Raw genomic sequence first — 21,886 nt, 5'->3', positions numbered from 1 at the left:
ACCTCGTGTCAAGCCACTGTTGACCAAGAAACAGCGCGAAAACCGTCTCACCTGGGCTAAGGAAAAAAAGAGCTGGACTGCTGCTGAGTGGTCCAAAGTCATGTTTTCTGACGAAAGCAAATTTTGCATTTCCTTTGGAAATCGAGGTCCCAGAGTCTGGAGGAAGACAGGAGAGGCACAGGATCCACGTTGCCTGAAGTCTAGTGTAAAGTTTCCACCATCAGTGATGGTTTGGGGTGCCATGTCATCTGCTGGTGTCGGTCCACTCTGTTTCCTGAGATCCAGGGTCAACGCAGCCGTCTACCAGCAAGTTTTAGAGCACTTCATGCTTCCTGCTGCTGACCTGCTCTATGGAGATGGAGATTTCAGGTTCCAACAGGACTTGGCGCCTGCACACAGCGCAAAATCTACCCGTGCCTGGTTTACGGACCATGGTATTTCTGTTCTAAATTGGCCAGCCAACTCCCCTGACCTTAGCCCCATAGAAAATCTGTGGGGTATTGTGAAAAGGAAGATGCAGAATGCCAGACCCAACAACGCAGAAGAGTTGAAGGCCACTATCAGAGCAACCTGGGCTCTCATAACACCTGAGCAGTGCCAGAAACTCATCGACTCCATGCCACGCCGCATTAATGCAGTAATTGAGGCAAAAGGAGCTCCAACCAAGTATTGAGTATTGTACATGCTCATATTTTTCATTTTCATACTTTTCAGTTGGCCAACATTTCTAAAAAATCCCTTTTTTGTATTAGCCTTAAGTAATATTCTAATTTTGTGACAAACGGAATTTTGGATTTTCATTTGTTGCCACTTCAAATCATCAAAATTAAATGAAATAAACATTTGAATGCATCAGTCTGTGTGCAATGAATAAATATAATGTACAAGTTACACCTTCTGAATGCAATTACTGAAATAAATCAAGTTTTTCAAAATATTCTAATTTACTGGCTTTTACCTGTATTTACGTCGGATTTGGGTGTCTAGTATGTCCAGTAGGTCCTTTCTAGTTTGAATTAGTTCTGTCATAGTGGAGAGGGCTTGGGTTTGTTTATGAGCATTTTCTAGTCGATGGATTTTATCGATGAGGTCTGAGTATTGTTTTCTACGTGTTCGATTGCGTTTAGCCGCCGCTGCGATTAAGATTCCCCTGATTACACATTTGTGTGTTTCCCATATAGTAAGTGGGGACACGTCCGATGAAACATTCTCTTGAAAGAAAAGCTTGAGGTTGGATTCGACCTCAGTCATGATGGAAGGGTCGTTCAGTAGTGATGGGTCTAGTTTCCATGTTTGTGAGCAGGGTGTTGTGTTTGGGATTTTAAGTGTAAGAGAAGTGGGGTGATGGTCGGAGAGGAGCATTGGGTCAATTGAGGCGTGGTGGATTAGGGATAAGTCTTTTTGTGTTAGAAAGATGTAGTCAATTCTTGAATATCTGTCATGGGGGGCGGAATAAAATGTGAAGTCTTTATCGTTTGGGTTCAGGGTACGCCAGGAGTCATGCAGTAATAGTTGACTGAGTAACGATTTAATCGTTTTAAGGGCCGAATATGGGAGTGAGGAGGAGCCGGTGGATGTGTCGTGGATCGGATTGAGCGGAACATTGAAGTCTCCCCCCAGGATGAGGGTGCCTTCTTGGAAGGTCGTAAGTGTTTCTGTGATTTTCCGAAAGAAAGGTACCTGACCGCAATTGGGGGCGTATATGTTCGCTAAAGTGAACTTCCTATTGAGGAGGGAGCCTTTAAGAAAGAGGTATCTGCCGTTCTCGTCTGCGAGAGAGTCCGTGATTTGAATGGGGCAGGATTTAGCGATAAGTATGGAGACTCCTTTTGTTTTGTGTAACGGGTTGGTAGCGTGGTATACCGTGGGATATCGGTGGTTTTGTAATTTTGGAGTAGAGTCGGATCTAAAGTGTGTTTCTTGAAGGAAAACAATATCAGCTTTATTGCGGTGCATAGTGAGGAGTAGTTTGGAGCGTTTCTCTGGTATGTTGAGGCCTTTTATGTTTAGTGATATAAGTTTGAGTTTGGTGCTATGGGTGTTTCTGGATGGATTCGTCATTGTAGGGGTGTGCGAATGTATTTAGGAGGGTAGTATTTGCTGCAATGGAGAAAGTGATAGGATGGGTTGAGAGATATATGCGTGTGGATAGGGAAGGTCAGGGGATAGGGGTATGGGAGGGTGAACAATACCGGTAATAAGTGTGGCCTCAATCACCAAAGTCAGTGACTAGGGACACAATAATTTACTAACCGGATAAGGTCGGTGGTGTGTGCAGGTTTGTATATATAAGGTGCTGATTAAGATTCGCTTGACCACTGTGTGGGAGTTGGTTTGTCTATCAAGAGATGTCTACTATGAGTGGGAAAATCTGTCAGAGAGGTCCAGCCCACCATCAGCCTTCTAGCCTAAGGCTGAATAAGCAAGGTAACACAACATATGTGGTGACATTCTCGTATATTAATATATCTATGTTTGAATAGAGTGGTTATTTAATGATAACATGGCTTTCTCAACCTGTGTGATGCGTGTGTATGGGCAGAAGTAGTAAGCCCAGGCAAAAACAATATTTCAGAACTATTTTAATCTTTAAATTGTTTGTGTGTGTAGATCCGTAAGGGGTTGACTGGGTTTGTTGAGTACAATAGGAGGTGTATTCCTCCGGTGTTTTGTAGTGTAAAGACAAATGTTATGTAGCATGGTGATGATATTGTTAGTCTTGTTGGTGTCGGTATACATTAGTAATTGATGGCACACAATTGTGGAAAAGGTGTGTTAAAAGCCAGAAGGTGGCAGTAAAGAGCCCAACTGTTGTGGCATCGTCCAGTTTAGAAGAATGGGTTTGGTACTAGGATTGCGTAATAAATCCTCTTCATCTCCTGCATCATCAGTGTGTGATCTCATGTACCATTGTCAGGAGTGTATGTGTATGTGACAACTTCAGGTATAGGTAGCATAGTAAGGGGGAATCAATTCCCTGCTGTTATGTGAACTTTATTACAGAAGAGAGGAACAGGTTATGACAGTGATAGTGATAAATATCGTATCTAGTTGCACTCAATATGCTGGTAAGGGTTAGGTGTGTATGCTATATTCTTTAATGACCTTGTCTGTGGTTACGTATTGGGTGTAGTGGGGTATAGGGTTTAACTGATTACAGGCATTCTGGCCTGAAGGCCAGTAGATGGTAGCAGAGAGCGAAACTGTAGAGAGTGTGTTGTGGGTTAAGGAGCTATGCGGTGCAGTAATGAAGTTAGGATAACGGTTGTACGTGAAATATGTGTTTGGTATGATGGCAGTATGTGGTGAAGTGTAATTATGTCTTCCTGAAACAGGAGGTAGTGACCACTTAAAACTTAAAACTTCTAACATTAACTTATAACATCTAACATGTTACCCTTCGCTTTTTGCACATTTGTACAGAAGATCTGTACTCGGTAAGTTCTGCAGAGCCCTTTTCGTAGGTCCCGGCATCAAATCTGAATAACGGTGTATATCAGTATCTTTAAATGAATACCGGAGGTATGTATCACGGGGTCTAATCGGGCTGCGGTGAGGAGCGGAGTCTGCCGTATACAGTCCGCAGTCGTTCCGGTCCGGCGGTCCCACAAGGGTGATGAGCAACAAGGGGGGACATGGTGAGGCGTCTCTGTTCCGTGTTAGTCATTTGTCCGAGTTCTTTTGTAGGCCTCAACAGAGGCAGGCAATGCTTATTCGGGAAGGATTCTTGTGGGAAGGAAGGTCGGGTTTCGGATGATACTGCATAGCGTTCTGGTGGAGCGGTCATTCCGTTGCAGAGTGTCGGTAAATGCAGGAGAGGTATTCGATACAGGGTCGGGGAGCTGCAAAAAGGAGAAGGTGGTAGAGGTGTAGTAGTGGCTGTATGCGGCCGCGTCTGGGAAGGGTAGTGTATTTCAAGGGCCTGGAGCCCTGTTAACGATCACGGCGGGCTCTTCGAGGCAGAGGCGCTGTCATGGGGCTGGGAGGCGGGTGCCGTGATTCTCCTGAAGGGTTTGATCTAATCGGTGAGGGCGATCTGCGTCTTCGGAAGCTGGTGTTGTGGGCATCCATCGGTTCTTCTGCTGGAGAGTGGCGGGTGAGAGGTAAGATGTTGAATTCCTCATACCAGTGTGGGACCGATACCAGCGGAATGTCTAAGGTGCGGCAGAATCCATCTAGGTCCTCTGGAACTCTCAGTAAGGCAGAGCGGCCTTGGTGGGAGGCAGAGAGGCCGAACGGGAACTTCCATCGGTAGCGTATTCCGTTGTTCCGCAGGACATCTAGTAAGGGTCGGAGGTCTTTGCGATGTCGCAGCGTGATCGCTGAAAGATCTTGATAGATCTGTATATGGTGTTCCTCATATTCCAGCCGCGGTTTTTCCCTTGTGTTCTTGAGGATTTCTTCTTTGATTGTGTAATCGTTTACAAAGCAGATGACATCCCGGGGGGGGGTCTGCTTCTCTGCCTCTGGGACAGAGCGCCCTGTGTATTCGTTCCATAGCCACTGGAGTGTGATGAGGCCTATCGAGGAGTTTGTTGAAGAGGCCTGTGACAACTTGGAGAAGACGGTCTTGGTCCACCGACTCGGGTAGGCCTCTCACCCTGAGGTTATGTCTTCTGCCTCGATTGTCGAGATCTTCAACATGTCGCTGAAGATCTCTAAGTTGCATAGTGTGGGAGTTCACTTTGTATTGAATCGCGTTTGTTGCTGAGCCCTGTAGTGCCACATCGTCTTCGACACGCTGCACTCTCCCTGAAAAAGCTTGTAGTTCGTGGCGTAGGTCCGAAATGGCAGAGAAGAGAGTGTCGTTAATGTCAGCTGCCACAGCTTGGAGATCTCGTAGACTCGGTTGGCGGAGAGAAGTGCTGTCATTCTCCATTTGTGAGTTGTGAGGTATTGTTGGGGTGAGAAGAATTCCAGTCCGTTCCTGGGAAGGATTTGAGGCGGGAAGAGGAGCCGCCATATTAGGCCTCTGGGTGCGGAATATCTCCGGGATAGTGTGATTTGTGCGGCCGGTATGCTCTCTCGGGGAGCGGGAACGTGACTGCGAGCTTCCGCGGGAGGAAGTTCCCATAGTGGGTAGTCTGGGAATGTCGGATGTCTCCAGTATTTGCTGATGGAAAGGCTGTGGTGAGCAGGAGCTGAGGGATCAAGCAGCCATCTTCTCTCAAGGCAAACCACGCCCCCCCTGAAATGTTTTTTGTTTTTTTTAATTTCTGTAATTGTTTTTTTTCCAACTTTCCATTGCGCCAGAATCCTGGCAGGTGGTCAACCTTCTTATGTAAACAAATAGCAGATTTTTCTAAACTGTTAGAAGCAGACTGAAACCTGACTTTTAGGGCCCTTTCAAAACAGATGGACCGATCAGGTCCGCCTGTCAGTTTTTCAGGTGGACCCGATCGGACCCTTTAGTCTTCTCTATGGAGCGGCAGGTATCAATGGACATGTGTCCATCGACACCCGCTGACATCTAATGCCGGTTTACAACCGACCACCCATATAAGAGAGCTGGCTGTGTCTGCGTTTGTTCTACCTAAGCGGAGCGGACAGAGACCAGCCACCTGCCTGCTCAGTGATGATCTCCGGACAGATTCCCCGCTGAGCAGCTGGACTCTCCAAAGGAGCCCACCCCATGCGTTAGAGTCCTAGGAGTCTTTGTTATGATCTTTGAGAATGAATTACCTCAGTATACAAGCAACTAGAGAGAGAGATCGGAGATAGTTCTCTTTTACAGCTTGTTAAGAACATAAAACATAAACAATTTAATGTCCATAGTCTGAAAACAGGTGCACTTTAAAAGGGGATTATTGTTAATGTGAGAGGAGAGGAACGTGCATTCTGGGCAACAGAATTTTTACATACTCCTTTACATTTTTACCACAGCACAAAAAACACAATGGTAGGTTAGTGGACATTAACTAAGCTAATAATAAGTGACAGACCTGGCATATGGCTTCTGTAATTTTATCTTGGAAAGCCAAACTAGGACAACTGTTCTGCACTGGTATTATACACACTATTTAATTTCAAGAAGACCACACATTAAGCGTCCTTAACATACTGCTTCTTCTCAGGTCAACTGACGTCCTTACCATGCCTACGATGAGAAGGAAGTACCTGGCCTCTGGTTCACTGTATTCTTCTTTGCTTAGAGTCCCACACTTCTGTAGGTGATAAGATGGATATACTTCCCTCCAGATAACAAGCTGGCCAATTCTCTCAGATGCCAGTGACATCAGGCAATAGTTTCGACAATACAGGGCAATATCAAGAAGATCTTCCTTGGGCAAGTGATTAGACAGCAGATAACCCTTAAAAAAGAATAACAAGATGTCTTGGATGGAAAACACTAATATAATTGAATATTTAAACAAGCAGCACTGAGTTGCATAAACATTCATGCAACATGCATGTCCACACAAGCATATATGTACAGAAAGCTTAAGTCCCTTCATTCAGGGGGCTGCATCTAACTCACCAGCTAGCGATAACTTTTGAAGTGAATAATGAAGAGACAGCTTGGTGCTAAATAAAAACTGTGTAGATGTGTACCCTAAATGTGGTACAACTATAACAAAATATAATGTGCGAGTGCACCATAACATAACAAAAAAGTGAGCTGTGCGCGCACAGTGGGCAATTTGTTGAATCTGTGCAACTTAAAACAAAGTCCACAAAGGATGTGACAAGGTAAATTCCTCCCATGAGGATATCTTCTGTCACATGGGGATGGTGGATTGCTTGTCTGAAGTTACTTTTCAGTAACAACTTTCGGGAAAAAATGGATACTCTTACCGACTGTGGTGGAACCTAGGTGTCATATGACAAATGGGTCATACAGGCTCGGAATCATATGAGGTATGGATCAGGTGCTAGGCACATGGAGGTCAGAAGGGTCCGATATGGTGTCCCCAACTCTCGGTCCGTGGATTCCACATGCACTCTGCGGTCCAAACGATGGTCTCTGGACACACCTCCTCATGGGCTCCAAGGGACAAACATATGGGAAGAAGAAAGGGGAAGGAGTGGTTTATTAATAAAAAATCAGGTATCAAAAATCAATACAAGTGATCACAAAAAGATAAAAGAAATAAAAGCAATGTGGGGTACAAGACAAGTTTTGCGCGTCGGACCAGCATTTCTTGTACCCCACATTGCTTTTATTTCTTTTATCTTTTTGTGATCACTTGTATTATTGATTTTTGATATCTGATTTTTTTATTAATAAACGACCCGGTTTGACCTTCACTATATAGAGTCCCCCTTCCCCTTCATGTGCCTAGCACCTGACCCATACCTCATATGACTCCGAGCCTGTATGACCCATTTGTTGTATGACACCTAGGGTCCACCACAGTTGGTAAGAGTATCCATTTTTCTCTGAAAGCTGTTATTGAAAAGTAACTTCAGACAAGCAATCCATCATCCCCATGTGACTGAAGATAACCTCACGGGAGGAATTTACCTTGTCACATCCTTTGTGGACTTTGTTTTAAGTTGCACAGATTCAACACATTGCCTAGCTCACTTTTTTGTTATGTTATGGTGCATTCGCACATTATATTTTGTTATAGTTGTACCACATTTAGGGAATACATCTACACCGTTTTTATTTAGCGCCACACTGTCTCTTCATTATTCACTTCGAACCTTGTATGTTTGAGTGTTGGCAGCTCCATAGTTCTTTTTTCACTTTATATTTGTTCTAGCGCAGTTTTTCCCCCACATTTCCAGAGATAACTTTTGCACTTGCTCTAAACACAGGTTCCTGTACATGCTGATTGAGGAATGTTCTAAAAATGCATTCCTGATGCTACATGCAACATTTGGTTATATGTTTCCTTGAATATACCACAACTTGTATATACACCAATGTTGGGAGCACCAGTCGTTCTGTGCACCAGTGAATCCCCACTCCATCTCCACTGCCCTCCGCTCAACTTGCAGTGCCACTCCCAGCCTCAGGCTACACAAACTTGCTTTGCCTAGATTACACTACTGTATATATAAAACACATACAGTGCCTTGAAAACATATTCATATTCCTTGAAATTTTCCACATTTTGTCATGTTACAACCAAAAATGTAAATGTATTTTATTGGGATTTTATGTTATATACTAACACAAAGTGGCACATGATTGTGGAAAAGTGGAAGGAAAATGATACATGGTTTTCAATTTTATTTTACAAATAAAAGATCTGAAAAGGTGTGGCGTGCATTTGTATTCCGCCCGCCTGAGTCAATACTTTGTAGAATCACCTTTCACTGCATTTACACCTGCAAGCCTTTTTGGGTATGTCTCTATCAGCTTTGAACATCTAGAGAGTGACATTTTTGCCCATTCTTCTTTGAAAAATAGCTCAAGCTCTGTCAAATTGGATGGAGAGCATCTGTGAACAGCAATTTTCAAGTCTTGCCACAGATTCTCAATTGGATTTAGGTCTGGACTTTGACTGGGCCAATACTAACACATGAATATGCTTTGATCTAAACCATTCCATTGTAGCTCTGGCTGTATGTTTAGGGTCGTTGTCCTGCTGGAAGGTGAACCTCCGCCCTAGTCTCAAGTCTTTTGCAGTCTCTAACAGGTTTTCTTCTAAGATTGCCCTGTATTTGGCTCCATACATCTTCCCATCAACTCTGACCAGCTTCCATGTCTGTTCTGAAAAAAAGCATCCCCACAACATGATGCTGCCACCATCCCCGGTGGGGATGGTTTGCTCTGGGTGATGTGCAGTGTTAGTATTCCGCCAAAAAATAACGTTTTGCTTTTAGCCCTAAAAGTACAATTTTGGTCTCATCTGACTAGAGCACCTTCTTCCACATGTTTGCTGTTTCCCCCACATGGCTTCTCGCAAATTGCAAATGGGACTGCTTATACCTTTCTTTCAACAATGGCTTTCTTCTCGCTACTCTTCCATAAAGGCCAGATTTGTGGAGTGCAGGACTAATAGTTGTCCTGTGGACAGATTATCCCACCTGAGCTGTGGATCTCTGCAGCTCCTCCAGAGTTACCATGGGCCTCTTGGCTGCTTCTCTGATTATAGCTCCCTTTGCCCAGCCTGTTAATTTAGGTAGACATCCATGCCTTGGTAGGTTTGCAGTTGTGCCATACTCTTTCCATTTTCAGATGATGGATTGAACAGTGCTCAGGGAGATGTTCAAAGCTTGGATATTTTAAATAACCTAACCCTGCTTTAAACTTTGTCACAACATTATCCCTGACCTCTTTGGTGTGTTCCTTGGCCTTCATGATGCTGTTTGTTCACTAAGGTTCTCTAATAAACCTCTGAGGGCTTCACAAAACAGCTGTATTTATAATCTCAGCTTTTTGCGAACTAAGAAGTGCAAGGACAGCTGTACGCTTTATTTTAATCCGTATACCCTTAACATTCCATGTTAGAAATTTGAGGGAAGCCATGGAACACGTATATACCATAAATAAGGATATCTTGGAGGTCGGAGAGACAGGGTAACAAGGCACCAGTAGATACAAATTAGTAAGAATAGATAAGGCATAACATCAAGTAAAAAACGTAACCATAAAAATGTACCATCGAGAAATGACCAGCAAAAATGTAAAAAGAGAGCATCAGTTGTTCAACATAAGCCCATCCCATCCCACCCAGCCCCTCACCCCCCCCAACCTGGCAGGAGCATATATTCCCTAAGCCTGAGAACATGAACAGTCTTCCAGTGTAAAAAACTGATTGGAGGGATACGTCAGTTTATAAGGAGAAATGAACAAACATTATCCATACCCAGGGTCTCTAAACAAAGTATAAGTAATAGTGGTATCACTCCAAAGAGCAGTATTTATCTGTAAAAATAGGGTGCAAAGAATATCGTGAGCGGTGCAAACATCTGGATAAGGGCATTAGTGTAAACCATATTTGTAATCCACAGTTATGAGCAATATGAACAAAGGTAACCAAGGAGAAGGAGGGCAAACAAAGAAGCATCTGCAATACTTTCAAGTTCCAAAAAAGAGGAGGAAACAGTAACTCTACAATTGGGAGTACTCACTTACATTATTGACAAAAGGTTCATCTAGGCAGGGAGGGCGCGTTGATTCATCCAAGCAGAAGCCATTTCTGGATCATTAAGGATAGTACCACTCGCAGACATGGGGGGAATAACATGACGTACTTCAGATGTAGGGTACGTAAGCGCCGTTTAACTTCCTGGAATCGGGATTTTAGTCGCTGTACCTCGTTTGAAAAATCAGGAAATACAGCTAGATGAATATTCCTGAAAGGGATGTTGTCCTTCTCTCTAGTAAAGGCGTAGTATCTTATCCAGGTCTTTAAAGTTGAGAAACTTTGCAATAAAAAGGTACAAGGTGGAGCACCTAAAGCAGGGGGCCTGGCGGGAATACAATGCGCTCGTTCCACCACGAACATGATAGAGACTGCATCTCTGCCATATGTGGTGACGAGATTCTCAAGAAATTCTGCCAAATCGGTCCCTTCTGTATTTTCTGAGAGACCGATGAAGCAAAGGATGCAGCGGCGTAGACAATTTTCCATATCGTCCTGTATACCACTGAGCTGTTGCAGTTGGCACTGTACGTTTTCAGTAGTATGTTGCAGAGGGTGTATGATATCCTCCACTCTGCTGATGCTGGCTCCAGTTTCGGTAACCCGGTCTTTGAGCTTGGACAAGTCCTGGCGGATGAGAGAGATATCGATTTTAACTTGATTTTAGCTGTGAGGGTATTCTGGCATGCAGCTATAGCCTCCAACACCTTAGCTGTGTCCGCCATAGGTTGCTCCATGTCAGAGGAGACGTCAGCGCCATCTTCGGCCTGTTGATCTCTTGTCGACGGAATCTAGGGAGTTGATTACTGGTCTCGGTGACTCTTTTGGTGGAGACATAATCTACCCTGTGCTGATGACTCAGAGCCAGGTAGATTGATTAGGGCCATGAATTTGTGATCAGGAGAAGCACTACCGGATATTGGCAAGCGGAGCTTTCACTACCCACATCCTACTCCATTGAGCTCAAGGTCACGTCCCCTGCACTACTTTTGAACAGCTGTATTTATACTAAGATTATATTAAACACAGGTGGACTCTATTTACTAATTAGGTGACTTCTGAAGGCAATTGGTTCCACTAGATTTTAGTTAGGGGTATCAGAGTAAAGGGGGCTGAATACAAATGCACGCCACACTTTTTAGATATTTATTTGTAAAATATTTTAAAAACCATTTATCATTTTCCTTCCAGTTCACAATTATGTGCCACTTTGTGTTGGTCTATCACATAAAATCCCAATAAAATACAGTTACGTTTTTGGTTGTAACATGACAAAATGTGGAAAATGTCAAGGGGTATGAATACTTTTTCTGTAACTTTTCTGTAACTAAGGCATTGTAACTTTTCTAGATGACTTCAACTGCATCTCTGTTCAAGAAAAAAGCTCCTGATTGGTATTTATGTAGGCTTACTTTGTAAAATAGACAGGTTCCCAACATCATGTAGAGTCGTCTCATCTCATAGTAGTCTTCAGACTGAAAGCACAATGATAAGATTATCAAGAATTGGTTTTCCTGATATTATTTAAAAATAAATTGTAGAAGAGTGAAATCAAAACAGTGAACTATTAACATTATCCTGAAAACTCTGCAATTGTGCTAAAATATAAAATTTAACTCAGTTTACCTTAAAGGGGTTGTAAAAGTTCATTTTTTTTTTTAAAATACACATTATACTTACCTCCTCTGTGCAAGGATTTTGCACAGAGTGGCCCCAATCCTCCTCTTCTGGGGTCCCCCAGCAGCGCTTCTGGCTCCTCCCTGCATCGGGTGCTGTCTCGGAGACCCGCATTCCAAAGGGACAACAGTGCGGGCGCGCTCTAGAGTCCTGCTGCTGCGTCCATTGACACAGACAGCAGGACCCAGCCCAGCCCCCGTGTCACTGGATTTGATTGACAGCAGTGGGAGCCAATGGCTGCGCTGCTATCAATCTATCCAATGAGGACCCGAAACAGCAGCTGGAGCTGCTGTGCTCGTCCCCGTCGATGAAACAATCAGGTTCAGGTAAGTAAAAGGAGGGCTCTGGGGGGCTGCTGCACTAAAGAAGGTTTTTCACCTTAATGCATAGAATGCATTAAGGTGAAAAACCTTGAGGGTTTACAACCCCTTTAATCTACATATTCTGCAATCCATTGTATCTACTGTAGGTCTAATATAGTTTATCAAAGGTCGCTGGAAGTGCAAATGCTGGAAGTCTGTGCTATATAATTTACCCTCTTTCAGTTTCCTGCATTACCAAGCACAATCAAACTTGCAAAGAAACTTTTTTGGACTGACTTTTGCTTTACATTAGATATATAAAGTACTGTGCAAAAGTTTTAGGCAGGTGAGAAAAACTGTTCTCAAGTAAGAGATTGAAAAACTTTCAGAAATGGAATTCTAAATATTACAATTTTTTAGAAATCAAAAAAATGAGTAAAAATAAGTAGTACTCTAGACCAAACTGTGTATAGCAAAAATAAGGAGCAGACAGGTTGTGCTTCTTGTATGCACCTCAGGTTTTACATTTGATGTAGGCAGACTTACCAGCTCTGCAAAATCAAGTGCCTCCAGGTCACTAAGCACGGTGTCGATCTCCACCTGAAATTACAAGCAGAGAATTTCAAGATAACCATATATGGCACCTGCACATGTGGCCAACTTAAAAAAAAAAAAAAAAAAAAAAAAAAAAAAAGCTAAAAAACACCTAAAAAAATGGTGTAGTGAAACATTAACAATATAATAATGTTTATCTTATATAGTGTACAATTTAGTTTTAAAGCTTTACCGGTATATTTCAGCCACTAAATATGAAAAGGCAGGGAGACCTATTAGAAAACCTTCAAGAAACATAAAGAGGTAATTTGATTTCCTAAAGAAGAAGTAGCTGAAAGGTAAACTCCTACAGTACACACCACATCCAGACAGTGGCGAGAAATTTCCTTCAGATGTTTGGAGCAGGACACAAAGGCGAAAGGACAAATATCCTGATTAATGTTTAAGGCAGGGAGCACGTTTGAGGAAAGAGGAGTTAAGCCTCAAGACAACTTTGTCCTTGAGCAACACAAAGAAATTTCCTTACAACATAAGGCTGCTAATTCAGAGACTCTCCCCAAAGATGATAACCACAAGAAAGGCCACCTTATGGGTAAGGTCAGAGAAGGGAATAACCTTAAAAGGGTTCAAATAGCCAAAACAACCAGATCAAGGGGCACTGGTGATAACGTTTGGGGAAAATTTGAGCTATGACCTGAGCAAAGGCCTTACCCAGAAAAGTGGGAAAGCCAATGGGTCTGAGAAACAGAATGGCCAAGGCTGAGATTTAACCTTTAATGATATTCAAAGTCAGATGTGTGTCTAGACCAAACCAGAGAGAGGAAAGACAGAATATGTCACCTGGAGTACTTTCAAGGGTGAAAGTTTCTTGACCCACACCAAGCACAATAGGCCTTGCAGGTGCAATGATGAACTTTATGAGAAGTGGACTTTCCTAGCCTTTAAAATGCTAGGGATAACCAAAAGGCCTCTAAGCCTTAGGACCTTGGAATCAACAGTCCTGCCATTAAAGCCAGTGACTGATGAAGAAGGATGGAAAACAGGTGCTTGGGACAGACGGTCTGGGTGTTCCAGAAGCGCCTTCGCCTGCCAGGGGTCTGAGCATGTCAGTTCTCCTGTGCTAATTTGGTGTGATGAGGATTACCAAAATGCCCTGCTTCTCATTCCTGTAAAAGTAGGCAAGAGAGAATGTGGGAGGGATGGAAAAGTGTAGATCAGGCTAAACTGATATTATGTGAACAGTAAGTGCAGCGCTCAGAATAGATCTCAGAATAAACTGAAAAATAATATATATATACATATATACACACACACACACACATACATATATATATATATATATATATATATATATATATATACACACACACACACACATACTACACATACATACACACACACACACATACGTGCATATAAATGATCTAAGAAGAAACTCAAACAACATATATATATATATATAGACAATGTGTATAAACACTAAAATATACGTGTATAATAGACAAAAAATGAATGTACTATGTTACAATCAAAATATGAGTGAATGATGTCCAACGTGAAGGAAAAAATTATTTTAAAAATAAATTATAGTCCTTAGTGTTTGGACAGGTGAACCAAACAAATTGTAGATATCCAAAACGTGGTTCAAAATAACTGAACTGGATAACGAAGTGACAAAGGAAAACGTGCCCAAACTTAGGGACGCTCTGCTGAAGTCACTGTTTTATTGCTAAGCGCTTTTTTATCTACTAAAATGTGAGTGTATTTCCTCCTTTTTTTATTGCATAAATGACTTTAGATTTAAATGGGATTATACTATGTGCCTACTTCTTCTTCCTTTTCATAAATTTGTCCTATTTGAGCAACTATCAATGTGGCTCTCTGTCTATTACCTATCCCATTGAGGTCCATTGTTGGAGTTGGTCTTCTGGTTGGAAGTCGTGTCCTCTGTGACAGTTTCCCCTGGGTGTGTGGCCCTAGAAGCCTGATTGGCCCATTGGGTGTACACTCATTTGGGTTCAATTGCTCCGAAAAGCCTTTTGACTCTCTGGTGGTGGATCACTTATCATCAAGTTTGGGCACGTTTTCCTTTGTCACATCGTTATCCAGTTCAAGCGAGACCTTCCTCCATCATCACTGAAGTACTGGATCTGGGGAGGAGGAGGGGGGAGTGCAGAGTGAGAGTCCACCAGGCAGTGAAGGGTTAAGAAGAGTAATATGTGCATTCCCGGGACAGTACATCTGGATGGGGCTGCTAGGGTTAAATTTGTGGCGGGGGGGGGCAGCCAGGCAGTGGGTAATGCTATGCTAGTCGTGCAGGCTGTCCTCCTCTCCTCGGCTGCATTTACTTTGCTCCAGTCCAGAACGAAGATAGCATGGAGGGAGAGAGCAGAGATCAGAGCTTCCCCTCTGCCCATGTAGAGCCAGAGCATGTAAGATGGGTCTGATGACATCTGATCATACTGGATGGCATGTTGACATTGTGCTGGGATGACAGGACAGGCTCCATGCTGACTTTGGCTTGTACAGCTCTTATATCAAAGACTATGTATTTGTTAGCACCCAACTGTTGACATTAAACTCTATGACATTAGCTGACTTGTGTCTATTGCTGTGTGAAAGAAAGCAGAGCACAATATTAGTGACTACAACTATATTATACTGATGGGGCAGAGGGGGGCATGTATGTGTGTTTTTATATATAATAGATTTGTTTATATATATATATATATATATATACATACATACATACATACATATATACACAGTATATAATTGTCTACCTATAAATGCTTTCTATTGTAGATTGCTTTAGTTTTTACCATTCTGAAAACACAGCAAAAATGCATTCAGTATGAAAGCAGCCTAAATCTGTCTGTCTTTTTTTTTTTCTTAAAAAGAAAAATCTACAATAGAAAACATTTCTATATAACAAAACCACAACCATCCCTTTAACCCTATGGGACTCTTCACACCACAGTGCTGCAGGCTCAGTGTGTTTGGAAAAGCCCTGCATTCTGCATTTTTGGTACGGTTTTCAAAACCATCCAAAAAACACAGGTGAAAAAGCACAAGAAACGCATCAAAAACACACCTGCATTGGTGTGTCACTCGATTGGCCAGAAGGAGATCCCCATCGGATTGGCCACCAGGAGGAGGAGGAAGGAGATGCAGGAGAATCGAGAAAGCAGCTGCCCGCGAGACTTGGTAAGTGCTTGGCCCCGACTGACTGGGGGGGGTGGCTGAGTGCCATCCCTGGTGTCGTCTGACACCAGCCTCCACTGCATACCAGTATACAATTTAATATTGACGGCTTGGTGCTTTTTGTACGGTTTGAAAAAAAAGATGAACAGAACTAATCAAAGGTAACTGAACTGGAACACCTTGAAAGGAAAGAGGGATGGATGTCTACTTAAGAAGCAGTGCGCTTCCAGTAAGATTAAGAATTTGTGGCTTGGACAAAATGCACAATAGCCTTTTATTTGGAAACTCCAGCTATGCATCCACAGTTGCACAGGCAACTAAAATTAACACGGATTAGACCTTGCTTCCAAAGCAACCAGAAAGGGAAGGAATCTTTCAAAATACAGATTGTGCATTGCCACTCTCAGCTTTAATTAAGATCTTAAACTCTTAAGAGGCTGAAGCATTTTCAAGGTTTAAGAATAAACTTGTGATTTGAGCTACACTGATCGAGTTATAGCTGAGGTCTGCCAATTTCCACTGCACGTGCTGCAGGAAACACACTGGTTGCCAAACAGTGGGAGAAGCAGCCAAACACATTCTACTGTATAAGAGAGCACAATGAGTACGATTTTGAGCTAGACACGCACAAGAGGTTTATGAGGCTTTTTTGCAGTACTGCAAATTTACTACCTTTACTACAAAAAATAGACAATCACTAGAGATTAATTTATTTCAACCATTTTAAAGCCAAATAAAGTAAAGGTAAACCGATTTCTTGATTGGCTAATTTCGAAAAGTGTTGATTTGTATATGCAATTGTAAAATGTTCTGTTTTGGCATAGAATTCATTTTATAAACGAATATTTGAGTATTGTATTTGCGTCCAGGCACCATCAAACTTTACAATTACCACTTAAAAAGTAGTAAAACGAATCCACACTTTCTAAAATAAGCAGCCTGTTAGAAAATGGCACATATAACCTATATAAAAACAATTCTATATGGAACGGTGGGGCTAAATGACATCAGTCACAATTCATAACCCACAAAATAGGCATGAATTAATAATTATAGAAAAACCAACACACATAAGCCGACTCCTCACAAGCCATTTCAGCCAACAGGCCATCATCCAACTCCTGATGATGGTCTACTGGCTGAAACTCATTGGATGGAGTTAACTTGTGTGATGTCAGACGCTAAGCATGTTGGAGGCTTGTTATGAGAAAAGTGATGTTTTCAATTTTCCTACATTAAATCTTATTGACCTACATTATTGGAGTATTCTTATTTCCTGCTGGGTACTATACTGGTGAATGTGTTTTAATGTGATAGGAGAGTGTGCAGGAGACATTCTGTGGAAAGGGATTGGAATCAGATCCTGAGAAAGCTTGGACACATTCATTAGTAAAATGCTGTATGACCTCTTAAACTTATAGGGTCAAAAAAATCTGGTCATCTGCAGTGCTTGATTTTTGTGGGAGGTGGATGCACACCGACTATAAATTTACAGTTAAAGGTGGAGAGGCACCAATTGTGATGGAGAAAATAATCTCTATTCTCCCTCTGAGATTATTATATGCTCGAAAAGGGGACTTTTTATTAATCATATATCTGTTGTGTTTAATCGTTTGTTTTATTATATATTACATTTCTGCATTCTGGGCATTTTGGGGGAATATGCGTTGTGACCGATATCAACTAGTGCCGCCATTCCTTAAAGGATTGTTCCTGCACCACTTGCTATGAAGGCAAATTTATTTATAATTTAATAGTGTTAAATCTAGTGGTTTGTATTTTGGGGAAGATGTGCTGAAGCGACACTGCATTTTTACACAGTACAGGATAATATTCTGTCATCTTGGTGTGCACACTCCCTGGAACATCCATTCATCTATGCCTACGTGGCTCAGGTAGCCATTGTAAAATTTACCGTGGCCATAAGTGTGCCTGCATGTAGTCCTTTGGGGTGCACTCTAGATGTGGTTGACACTTGCATAGTGCTTGCACAATGCACACATAAAACTATTGCTGGCCATAAAATGGGCTGAATAAAAAAACCTGACCCCTCCAGCCACACAAGCAAGGTGGATGGAGGAATCTTCCCCCATGGGACATTGTATTCTGACAGTGGCACTAACCCCTGTCAGAATACACTGATTGGTAGATGCAGCCGCTGATTGTCTGAAAATATTCCACCATGTCTCTTCAGCAGTTAACTAAATGAATGACGAATAAATAAATTCCATTCAGTGTATGGCCAGACGGAGCACATAAATGCTGATTCTTATGCAGTATATGGTCTAAACCCTTGACTTCACAACTTCCCAGGTGAATTAATTCATACTGATGTTTGCTTACCAGTCTGTAGTGCCTATGGATGCACTTTAAATGTGCACTTACTACTGGATTTTATTAAAATATACAGGAAATGTGCATAAAAATAATAGCATGCATTTGCAATACAAAATTGTGTCTATTTCACATAATAAATAAATATATAAATACATTCACACACACTCACTTAAACACTGCACAATATCTGTAGAATATCTTGTAAAATATGTCCTTATTTTGGTGTGTTTGGTAAGAATTTAGGTAATGTTTTGTATATGTACTGTATATTAGTTTGTCAAATAGTGTCACTCAAATTAAAGTGGAACTTCATAAGTCATACTTTTTTTTTCTTGTTCCTCACCTCTCCCTGGTAAACAATAGTTGGAAGTTCCCTTACAAACAAAAAGGTTTAGTGCCTTTTGTGCTGCACTGCAGCATTCCTGCTTTCCAGCCTAGGCCAAAATGATATTCTGTCCAGCTTGCCTCCTAGGATGTTCCATTTGCTTAATGCAGGGAGCAAGCACAAACGTGAGATTTACGTGTGCTCAGATGTTTAGCACCTCTCCAGGATCTGGCAAAGACCCATGGTACATCTCTGCATGCATGAAGGCATTTCCGTGCGTGTGCAAACAAATTGCAACCCCATAAGGAGAGCTGCCAGAACTCAGCGCAGTGTGTCCGTGCATACACAGAGTTGCCCCGCATGCAGAAGATGTGTCATGGTTCTCTGTCATGGTCTTAGAGACCTGCTTCACAGCTGCTCATGTGCCAAATAATTGAAGGTGGTGGCACTGAAGACAAGTGGGGGATAAAAATACCCCTAGGTGAAGTTCTACTTTAATGTGACAATGGTGGTATTGAAAAAGAATTTCAAGTGTTTGAACAAAGAAGTAGTGGAGAGTGGGAGGTAAATGTAAGTGGCAAGGCGACTTGGTGTATGTCCATAGGCTCCAAATAAAATCAAACTAGGCAGCATCTATATCAGAGGTAATACAGCTTGTACAGTTATATAGGCTCTTTCTAAAAACACTAAAGTAGGGAGCTTGCAACAGGAGCAAATGCAGGGAATGTGCTGCTCTGCAGGTTTCTGTCACTTCTGGGAATTATACTTCTGTTTGCTGAAAAGATTTACATCCAATATGTTAACCTCAATGAAAACACAAAAATAAATAACCTTGACATCTTCAGGTAAGGACAACCACCGCACCCCCGGAAGGTTCTCCACAATGTGGGCACTGCAGGCATCATAATATTGAGGCCCATGGCCTGGATTTGCATTTAAGATGGACAGTCTGACCGCTCGCTGGAAAACCAAGCTAAAGAAATGATCAAGACGAGGCACATTTTCCGCCTGACAGAAAGCCCTGTAATACAAATGAAAGCCTGAATCAAAAAAACAAAATCATGCTGGAATGGAAAAAGGGAAATTCAAGATGAAAAATCTATCTGGACATGCATACACAAAAACACTGTAGGAGGCACAGAGTTCTTTAACTATTGGGCAAAGAAATGTCTTTGTAATTAAACTCATTCTTACCGCATTTAGCATTACAATATGTAGTTCTTTTTTATCTGACAAATCTAAGTAAAAACAACGTATTCTGTTAGAATACCATGTGCACCTACCTATCCAAAGAGCTATACATGAACTTTAACGTTCTAACCAGATCTTCAGTCATGTTCTTCAAATGTAGAAGAGAGACTCTGAAAAACAAAGTTAAGTGAGAAGCTTACTTTCATTATCATTGCACATACAACAAGCTATAACAAGCATTTGTACAAAAATTCTTTATACATTTGATGAGTGGACAAATGTAGTTAAAATACTTCAAAATTTTGGTTGCTTTTTATATTCATTTCAAAATCAAATGTTATTTCCTAAACAAAAAAAACAGAGTAATGCCGCGTACACACAGGCGGACTTTGACGGACTTTCCAACGGACTTTCGAATGAACGGACTTGCCTACACACGATCAACCAAAGTCCGACGGATTCGTACGTGATGACGTACGACCGGACTAAAATAAGGAAGTTCACAGCCAGTAGCCAATAGCTGCCCTAGCGTCAGTTTTTGTCCGTCGGACTAGGATACAGACGAGTGGACTTTTCGACCAAACTCGAGTCCGTTGGAAAGATTTGAAATGCCGTGTACACACGGGCAGACTTTTCGACCGGACTGGTCCGACGGTCTTTCCGACGGACTTTCCGAAGAACTTCCAAACCAACAGACTTGCCTACACACGATCAACCAAAGTCCGATGGATTTGTACGTGATGACGTACGACCAGACTAAAATAAGGTAGTTGATAGCCAGTAGCTAATAGCTGCCCTAGCGTCGTTTTTTGTCTGCCGGACTAGCATACAGACGAGCGGATTTTTCAACAGGACTTGAGTCCGTCGGAAAGATTTGAAACATGTTTTATTTCTAGGTCCTTCGGACTTTTGGGAAAAAAAATCGAATTGTCCAACGGAGTCTGGTCCGCCGGACCAAGTCTGCCGGAAAGGCCGCTCGTGTGTACGCGGCAAAACATGTTTTATTTCTAGGACCGTCGGAATTTTGGGAAAAAAAAGTCAGCTGGAGCCCACACACGGTCGAATTGTCCGCCGGAGTCCGGTCCGCCGGACCTAGCACGTCGAAAAGTCCGCTCGTGTGTATGCGGCATTAGACTTACTGGTAACTCCCTTGAGAGATGGAGCTCCTCCCCGGAACAGGAAACACATTGCCTCCAGATCTTTAAAAGGCGGTCCCTCAGGCATCTGGTCAGTTTTATCCAAGAACCAAAGGACGGAGCTGAAATACAGTTAAACCGTACATGCAATTCATTTTATACATACAAAGGGTGGGAACGTGCTGTCCTGGAAGACTCCTGGAAACAGAGTTACCGGTAAGTCTAACTCCGGTTTTCCCCCAGTTGACTTCCAGGACAGGCCTTGAGAGGATGAACAAGTACTCACCAAATTTTTAGGGGGGACCACTGCTTGGAGGACTTTCCTCCAAAATGCTTGATCTTGATCACCTAAAACATCCAATTGATAGTGTCGAATGAACGTAGACATGTTTGACCACGTGGCGGCCTTACATATCTGCTCTGGGGTAGAGCCGCCTTTTTCTGCCCACTGGCGACTTTTCTGCCGACTGCCACTGGCTGATCTCTTAGGTTCAGCGAGAAAAAAACGTTGTAGTTTGGTGTTTGCTTTGTTGGCAAATAATTCGATCTCTGGGAGGCCCCACTTGGAAACTATGCTAAAAAAATCGGCTAGGTCATTCTGCACTCCTTTGAGATGGATTGCCGAAAGAGATTCCAGATTTTTCTCTGCCCAGGAGAATAATTTCTGTGCTATACTCATCAAGATGGGACTTCTGGTCCCTCCTCGTTTGTTTAGGTACACTATCGAGGTAGTATTGTCCAATCTGACCTGTATGGCCTCTGAGCTGACTTTGGAATGCTGAGATTCCTCTGGCTACAGCTTTGAGTTCCTTGTAGTTGGATGAGTGTTGTTTCTCTAGTAGAGTCCAAGTATCCTGCGCCCATTGCCCCTCTAAATGGACCCCCCATCCCTGACTGCTGGCATCTGTAGTCAATATGTGTGCCATCGTGATGGTCCACAGCAGTCCCTCTTGTAGATTGATTTGGTTTCTCCACCACCAAAGGGCTTGTTTTGTTTTTTCTGGGAGGTATACCTTGTCCTCTAAGTCTTTTCCCCACAAATTTTGTAGGATGAAGGACTGGAGTGGTCTTTGGTGAAACCTGGCCCATTTGACTGCCGGGATGGAGGATGTCATA

General features: G+C 42.4%; 1 protein-coding gene across 2 annotated transcripts in view; it reads right to left on the bottom strand.

Moving 5' to 3' along the window:
* INTU (inturned planar cell polarity protein) overlaps positions 1-21,886 on the bottom strand; it is a 191,336-nt gene that overhangs the window by 30,970 nt on the left and 138,480 nt on the right. For both annotated transcript variants that reach the window (XM_073603697.1, XM_073603688.1), the window contains exons 7-11: positions 19,727-19,804; positions 19,275-19,464; positions 12,569-12,622; positions 11,456-11,518; positions 6,093-6,311 (exon numbers count right to left, since the gene is read on the bottom strand). In XM_073603697.1, coding sequence (XP_073459798.1) covers positions 6,093-6,311; positions 11,456-11,518; positions 12,569-12,622; positions 19,275-19,464; positions 19,727-19,804 — 604 coding nt within the window. The remainder of the gene's footprint in view (positions 1-6,092; positions 6,312-11,455; positions 11,519-12,568; positions 12,623-19,274; positions 19,465-19,726; positions 19,805-21,886) is intronic.

The sequence above is a fragment of the Aquarana catesbeiana genome, linkage group LG01, assembly GCF_042186555.1.
Source record: "Aquarana catesbeiana isolate 2022-GZ linkage group LG01, ASM4218655v1, whole genome shotgun sequence".
Lineage (NCBI taxonomy): Eukaryota > Metazoa > Chordata > Amphibia > Anura > Ranidae > Aquarana > Aquarana catesbeiana.
The sequence above is the reverse complement of the archived record's forward strand: the minus strand, read 5'-3'. Positions and strand labels throughout refer to the sequence as shown.